A 7,709-nucleotide genomic window follows, 5' to 3' on the forward strand; every position below is an offset into this window, starting at 1 on the left:
TCTCAGGGCTTGTAGACTTCTTCCGAGTGCAACCCACAAGTGTTCGATGGGGCTGACGCAAGGTGATCGCGGTTACCACACCACGCACCCCCACCCCATCCCTCCTCCCTCTCTCTCTCTCTGTGTTTGCCTGTGCGGTGTCACGAATAACCACACGCACATGCCCCTGTGTTTTTGGATGAACAAAAATAGTCCAGAGAAACGATGACGATGTTTTTATTTGTGAAGTAGAGTCAATTTATTTGATAGAGTATTGCATCAAAAACATTCGATCTACTTCAAGCATCACTCACACCAAACCCACAACTGACAAATTAAATGGTAACGGCTGAAGATTTGAAAAAAATCATACCACGATGTTCAGCTTCCAATATACCCAGTCTTTCCAAAAATGATTTAGCGCTTTCTTCCACGGTGATCTGTGCGCTGGGTCCCCCCATTTCAGTCTTCACCCACCCAGGGCTCATCCCCACCACGAGGATACCATCAGGAAACAGTTCCCGGGACATCATGACAGTAGCAATGGCGCTGGCTGATTTGGTCAGTATGTAGGAATATCGACGTTCATCTGGTAACCAGTACGTTGATTTGATGAGGCCAGTAGAGAGGTTGACAATGGCTGCCCTGTTACATCCGAGAGGTTTACTTTCGTTTTGTTTGGATGCTTTTCTTAGTAAAGGAAGCAGCGCTTGTGATACGAGGAGCGGACCTTAAAAAAACAAACAAACCCGGAGTGATAAAGTATAGAACTTAATTGTAAAAGAATAGCTCCGTTTGGAGTAAAGGGAAAATAGCTGTGGAGATTACCTGAATGGATCACCGAAAATCAGTGATTGCAGCATGTGTGTGGCATGAACGTTTTCGATGATTAATGGAAACAATATTGTATTTGTTTGTTTATTGTATAACAGTTTTCCATTTATATAACGGTGGATTGTAAATAATCGAGTCGGGACAAAACAACCCAGTACTTGATTACACGAGCATCGATTTACGCAAATGGGATACGATTACATGCATCAACCAAATTAAACAGCCCCGTTGTTATCTCGTTGGTATTATTTTGGACTCCATGGATGCGTCCGTCTGTGCAAATCCGTCTTTTTCCGGAGCAGAACCTTAAAACCGTTCAACGTTTTTTCAACAACCTTGGCACATATATAGGTCTGGTAGTGAACTGGTGCATATATGTATACATATGTATGTTTTCATGAGATCAATGTGAAGAACAATGTAACATTTGACATTGTGAGTGAGTGAGTGGGTATGATTTTACGCCGCTTTCAGCAATATTCTAGCAATATCACGGCGGGGGACACCAGAAATGGGCTTCACACTTTGTACCCATGTGGGGAATCGAACCCGGGTCTTCGGTGAGACGAGCTAATGCTTTAACCACTAGGCTACCCCACCGGCCCGGTAAGTATTCGCCAAACCAGTGATTGACATAATGAACACTGCGCAACGTCTTTGGGGAATGTGGCATGATCACCTTCAGATTAGTTGCCACAGGTTTCCATTGTTGTGAATTCATATTTATGATGGCATGGATATTAGGCAAGTAAATGTGTTTATTTCCGGACAAGACCGGAAAATTGAGTCAGCCCGTGGCTCACAGTCAACTTGCAAGTTGTTCAGTATATTTATATTAAAAATACGACATTTACCTGCTACATTACAATCACAGTGACTCATGATCTCCTCCCTTGTCAATGCCTCCAGTCCATACAACTGTGAGTTGATGGCAGCGTTGTTAATAAGTAAGTTTAACCCTCTCTCTCCCAGGACACGTTGCACTGTTGTTACGGCGTTGGCGATGTCAGCGTCAGATCGCACATCCAGCTTGATCAACGTAACACTGGGATTTTGTGAGGTTACTTCTCTCAACTCCGTGGCCTCGTCGTTGTCAGGGTCAATGCAAGACGCAAACATGTGCTTGGGTGGGTTGGGAAGTTCCAGGAAGGCTTTCACAAGACCAAGACCAACCCCTTTGCTGCTCCCAGTGATGAAGACAGATTCTACCGATCTGCAAGATTTGTGTTTTCTGGTGAGTTTCTTCTCATTTAAATGTTTTATTTCATCAAGACAGGAAACAACAATCTAGATTGTGTCATTCTACAACGAACTGTTACTATCAGTGTCAAATTCTTCAAACCACTTCCCAGTAGGTTTCCCTTAATCTCCTTGAGACATGTTATGTACAATTCATGTACGGAATTATCTTAACATGCATTTTGTATTGACATCAAATTAAAATGGGGCAGCTATAGAAACGTAGTTTCTTTGCCATTCAGAAAGTCACTCATGTGTTATCTTTGACAGGTTTTTAGTGATGTCTGATCAAATGTGTACTTACAGTGTTGACATGACTCTCCACACATCTGACTGTAATCCACATACACCGGACATGTAGGTCGATATGGCGTGGGATACATGACCATGAATGTAGTCGTCGACTGAATAGCATGTGACAGTGATTATCTACACTATGCTAATCATTGTCCTCCTTTCAAAGGCTGAATGGATCCTGACAAATAATTTGAGTGAGTGAGCTTTGTTTTACGCCGCACTCAGCAATATTCCAGCTATATGGCGGCGGCCTGTAAATAATCGAATCTGAACCAGACAATCCAATCCAGTGATCAACATCATGAGCATCGATCTGCACAATTGGGAACCGATGGCATGTGTCAACCAAGTCAGCGAGCCGGACCACCCGATCCCGTTAGTCGCCTCTTACGACAAGCATGGGTTACTGAAGGCCAATATTCTAACCCGACCTTCACGGGTCCCTGGCAAATAAAAAAGTATGACATGGCTGAGGCATAACACAGTACACTTAATCATAAAATGGGGAGGTTTTTCGGAAAGATAAAGCCAATGGATACAAACGTCATCCGCTGGGACACTATGCCGATAAAGAAATTTTATATCTGAAAGGTCAAACTGATACAACTGTCTGTGCTTACAAACAAGGTGCAAATATGTGTGTGTGTGTTTATCAGGTATTTTATTAGCATTAGTGTAGATAATCACAGCCACGGGCTGTTCAGGAGACGACTACATTCATGGTCATTTATCTCACGCCATATCGACCTACATGTTCTGTGTATGTGGATATCAGTCAGATGTATGGAGAGTCATGGCAACACTGTAAGTACACATTTGATCAGACATCGCCAAAACTGTTCCAAGGTAACACTTGGGTGACTTTCCGAATGCAAAATACACTTCGTTTCCATAGCTACCTCATTTGCATTTAAGGTAAATAAAAATACATGTTAATATAATTCCGTACTTGAGTTGTGATTCTGGGGGTGAGGTAGTCTGGTTAATGCGTCACAAGGAAGACCCGGGTTCGATTCTTCATATGGTTACAATCTGTGAAGCCCATTTGTGGTGTTCTCCGCCGTGATATTGATGGAATATTGCTAAAAGCGTCATAAAACCTAAACTCACTCCTTCACTTGAATTGTAAGTGATCTGTTCCAAAGACTTTAAGAGACACCTATGCAGGTCCGGTTAAAAAAAAAAGAAGTTACAAATCGTCCGTTGTTAAATAGCATAATGTAGATTCTTGATTTCCGTCCTGATGAAATGAAACTCAGAAGTGAAATGCAGAGAAGCTCACCAGAAAGCACAAATCTTGCAGATCGGTAGAATCTGTCTTCATCACTGGGAGCAGTAAAGGGTGGGTCTTGGTCTTGTGAAAGCCTTCCTGGATCTTCCCAACCCACCCAAGCACATGTTTGCGTCTTGCATTGACCCTGACAACGACGAGGCCACGGAGCTGAGAGAAGTGACCTCACAAAATCCCAGTGTTACGTTGGTCAAGCTGGATGTGCGATCTGACGCTGACATCGCCAACGCCGTAACGATAGTGCAACGTGTCCTGGGAGAGAGAGGGTTAAACTTACTTATTAACAACGCTGCCATCAACTCACAGGTGTATGGACTGGAGGCATTGACAAGGGAGGAGATCATGAGTCACTGTGATTGTAATGTAGCAGGTAAGTGTCGTATTTTTAATATCAAAGTAGTGTACAACTACAAAGAGGACTGTGAGGACGGTCTCGCTCCATTTACCGGTCGTGACGTAATTACTTGCCAAAATATCCATGCGGTCATAAACATGGCTGACGTAACTTTAGTAAGCGTTCATATGATGTCAAGTATTTTTTTTGCAACAACCAACTATCCGTAAAATAGTAATAATAATAATAATAATAATAATAATAATGTGCTATTAGAATTATTTGTGAATAATTTTACACATGATAAATTATCTGTGCACGAATGGACAATATTGACAGTTAAGCTGAAATACCCAAAACCAGTTGAATATAAAGTAAAAGGACCATTTTGGAATGGCTTATATATAACTTGGTAGGACGGACAGATAACCATTGCCAGGTTTGCATAAAAACTATGCCGATAGATATTTCATGTAAATGAACTTAAGTAGGCAGAAGTTTAAGGATATGCATCTGTGTATATACTGAAGACAAAAAAATCACTTCTCCGTGGATTTTATCATATGTTTTAATTTCAACTGAAAATATCTTAAGTTGGCAGTATGATATCAAAAGAAATCTTCGAAAGCTTAGTTCTGAAAAAATGCTTATAGATTATGTCAGTTTTTAAGATTTAAACGAAAACGAACTAGCATAATATACAACAAATCATGGGTGTATTAGCGTCCTATCTCTCTTTAATCAATATGTATGTCTTTTTTTCACAATTCTACAACATGTCAAGCAGAAGTTTTCCAGTGCCTATTTAATTCTTACCCAATGAACCGATATATGTTTTTACACAAAATTACCTTGCAACAGTTTACTGGTTGTAGGAGGAGAGAATGATGGTTAAACAGATATAATAACTTTTAACAAGCGTATACGTATTTATTTAAGTTGTCATGCACACTCGGTAAACGTTAGCCCGTATGATTATGGCTTCGCTTGGCTTCTGTGTAACTCGCCAACCCTACTGTATAACAGTTTGAGAAACGATCTTTAACAGTGGTTAAAACATGCATCGACGGGATTGGGTGGCCATACTCGCTGACTTTTATAATGCTTGTCATCATATTCCAATGGTTAGATCGATGCACGTGATATCAATCACTCGATTGTTTGGTTCCGACTCAATTACTTACAAAGGACCGTTATATAAATGGCGAGGAGTTAAACAACAAACATAAAATTCAATATTCTTTTCAAGGAATCACAAAAAACTGTGATGCTTTATCACACACTTGGCTCTTTCACTGCTTTTCTGTGATCCAAATGACTGTAAAGGGAATTCGTGTTTGAGCTACTTAAGACTGGATATTCTTTTGCCCTGACGTTCTGTACTTTATGTATTTATTTTAAGGTCCGCTCCTCATATCACAAGCGCTGCTTCCTTTACTAAGAAAAGCATCCAAACAAAACGAAAGTAAATCTCTCGGATGTAACAGGGCAGCCATTGTCAACCTCTCTACTGGCCTAATCAGATCTGAGGACTGGGGACCAGAAGAACGTCGATATTCCTACATACTGACCAAATCAGCCAGCGCCATTGCTTCTGCCATGATGTCCCGGGAACTGTTTCCTGATGGAATCCTCGTGGTGGGAATGTGTCCTGGGTGGGTGAAGACTGAAATGGGGGGACCCAGCGCACAGATCACCGTGGAAGAAAGTGCCAAATCACTTTTGGAAAGACTGAGTATATTGGAAGCTGAACATCGTGGTATGGTTTCTCTGGGGTCTTCGGCTTTTACTATTTAATTTGTCACTTTTGAGTGATGCTCGAAGTAGATTCAATATTTTTCTTGCAAAACCCCAGCAAATAATTGAATTTCAACTAAAAAAATACACGCATTAGTGACGTTTCTGCAGACTATTGTCTGTTCATGAAAGAACCGCGCGTGTGTGTGTGTGATGATTTGTGAGCTACACCAACACAGACAGGCAGACACACATACACTGTGAGTATACCATACTGAACAAAAATAGAAACTTCACATTTGGAGAAATAAATGAATCATACTGACATTTGGTCTTACAAAAAAGTTAATATGGGCGAATGATCCCATTTCAAATATGATGACCTGACCACCAACATGTGTCCAGAATTTGGTGAATTTGTTAAACACATTAACAATTGGCATGCTCCATGTTGGCCAGGCTACTGTGGCTGTTGGAGGTGCCATGAGATGCAGTAGACGTACAATTCACAACCTGAGGACACGTGTGCATCAAGCGTGTGCGATATCTGATCGTCCCAGTTCAGGACGGCCAAATGTGACGTCACATGCCAAGGACAATCAAATTCAGATGTGATGATTGTATACGCTGGGCACACTTGCTCTTGTGGTGGAAACAAAGACAATGGTATAGGTTGTGTTTAGCGACGATTCACGTTTTACGCAACAATTTGCGTGGCTCAGGAGCAATGAACGTCACGCCCAGTGCTGCATACGGGAAGTTGATCTATTCCGTGTCGGTAGCATAATGGTTTGGGAATCTTTCATGTGGACCGTGCGCTCACGTCTTCTTGGAATTCGTGGGAATTCCGATGCAGCAGATTATCGAGACCAGGCCCCGATTTCTCGAAACAAACTTAAGTCTGAGTTTCAACTTAAGTTTGAGTTTTTACTCAAATTTGAGAAAATGCATTTCCCACAATGAACTAAAATCGATACTAAAATCAAACATAGTGGACAATTTGAGTTTGGTGGATAGATTACTTAAGTTGTTTGGGCTTTTTTATTTCAAAAATGCAGTTGAGTTAAAAATTCAGCTGTTTCAAATTGTCCAACTCAGTTTGAAATTTGAGTAAAAACTTAAGTTTATTTCGAGAAATCGGGGCTTTGTCCTTGTCCCGGAGCTGGTGCCATTCATGGCTGCTTATGGTACATGCCCCCAATTCCAACATGGCAATGCGACACCACACACAACTGTGTTGAAAGGAGATCTGGAGATTACTTTCTAGTGAATAGTTCTTGAGATTAAATTCTGACCCCCTCTGCAACGTGATCTTATTAAAGCTACGTATGTTAATTATGATTTCCTAAGTGCTTAGATCATTTTCAGTAATCCATTAATATTTTCACAGTTATTTTTCCCTCGACGCGAAAGGGAATTTATTTCTGATCATATTTAAGACTCACTTGCACTGACGGTCTATACTTTATCACTAAGTATCTATTTTAAGGTCTGCTCCTCGTATCAGAAGGCTGTTCCTCCCTTTGCACTCCTCCCTCGTGCCAAATAGTGAACTGTGTCATTATTTTAATGATAGTTTGTTAAACAACTTTTTATTTTTATTTTTATTTTTAGGACATAAATTCTGCAAAACAAACCCTCACAGAGTTGGTCTGATGTTTTAAATATGATTAGCGTTTCATTAGGTATTATATGTTTGTTAGTTTTCGAGTGAGATTACAATTCATCGGTCAGCTTTTGAGCCAAACGGACTATAAGCCAATAATTGACCTCCTGTCGAATGCTGAATGGATCCTGATCGATAAAAGTTTGATATATCTGATGCATTACACAGTAAGCTTCATCATGAAATTGGTAGGTTTCTCAGATATCAATGCCAGTGTATACAAGCGTCATCCGTTGGGGTCCTATGCCGAGAAAGATTTCAATCTGAAAGGTCAAACTGATACAACTGTCTTTTATACAAACAAGGCGCAAATACCCACCGTGAATCTGGAG

General features: G+C 40.8%; 2 protein-coding genes across 2 annotated transcripts; one reads left to right on the forward strand and one right to left on the reverse strand.

Moving 5' to 3' along the window:
- Nucleotides 1-200: 200 nt before the first annotated feature.
- On the reverse strand, nucleotides 201-2,425 carry LOC124283463 (C-factor-like). The gene is made up of 3 exons (XM_046719526.1): nucleotides 2,357-2,425; nucleotides 1,668-2,026; nucleotides 201-709 (listed from the first exon to the last, which is right to left on the reverse strand). The coding sequence occupies exons 1-3, from the start codon at nucleotides 2,407-2,409 to the stop codon at nucleotides 315-317; spliced, it is 807 nt and encodes a 268-aa protein (XP_046575482.1). The 5' UTR covers nucleotides 2,410-2,425; the 3' UTR covers nucleotides 201-314.
- A 747-nt stretch (nucleotides 2,426-3,172) lies between these two features.
- On the forward strand, nucleotides 3,173-5,875 carry LOC124283464 (C-factor-like). The gene is made up of 2 exons (XM_046719527.1): nucleotides 3,173-4,010; nucleotides 5,377-5,875. The coding sequence occupies exons 1-2, from the start codon at nucleotides 3,746-3,748 to the stop codon at nucleotides 5,769-5,771; spliced, it is 660 nt and encodes a 219-aa protein (XP_046575483.1). The 5' UTR covers nucleotides 3,173-3,745; the 3' UTR covers nucleotides 5,772-5,875.
- Nucleotides 5,876-7,709: the final 1,834 nt, after the last annotated feature.

This window comes from Haliotis rubra, unplaced genomic scaffold (assembly GCF_003918875.1).
Source record: "Haliotis rubra isolate DU_JTF1 unplaced genomic scaffold, ASM391887v1 Scf316, whole genome shotgun sequence".
NCBI lineage: Eukaryota > Metazoa > Mollusca > Gastropoda > Lepetellida > Haliotidae > Haliotis > Haliotis rubra.

What these genes read in the sequence shown, in the direction of transcription:
- LOC124283463 (XM_046719526.1), bottom strand. Translation starts at nt 2,409, where the DNA reads ATGTCCGGTGTATGTGGATTACAGTCAGATGTGTGGAGAGTCATGTCA. An exon ending in TGGAGAGTCATGTCAACACT is followed by an intron (nt 2,027 to 2,356) that starts GTAAGTACACAT and finishes CAAATCTTGCAG; the next exon opens with ATCGGTAGAATCTGTCTTCA. An exon ending in CTGTGATTGTAATGTAGCAG is followed by an intron (nt 710 to 1,667) that starts GTAAATGTCGTA and finishes TGTTTTTTTAAG; the next exon opens with GTCCGCTCCTCGTATCACAA.
- LOC124283464 (XM_046719527.1), top strand. Translation starts at nt 3,746, where the DNA reads ATGTTTGCGTCTTGCATTGACCCTGACAACGACGAGGCCACGGAGCTG. An exon ending in CTGTGATTGTAATGTAGCAG is followed by an intron (nt 4,011 to 5,376) that starts GTAAGTGTCGTA and finishes ATTTATTTTAAG; the next exon opens with GTCCGCTCCTCATATCACAA.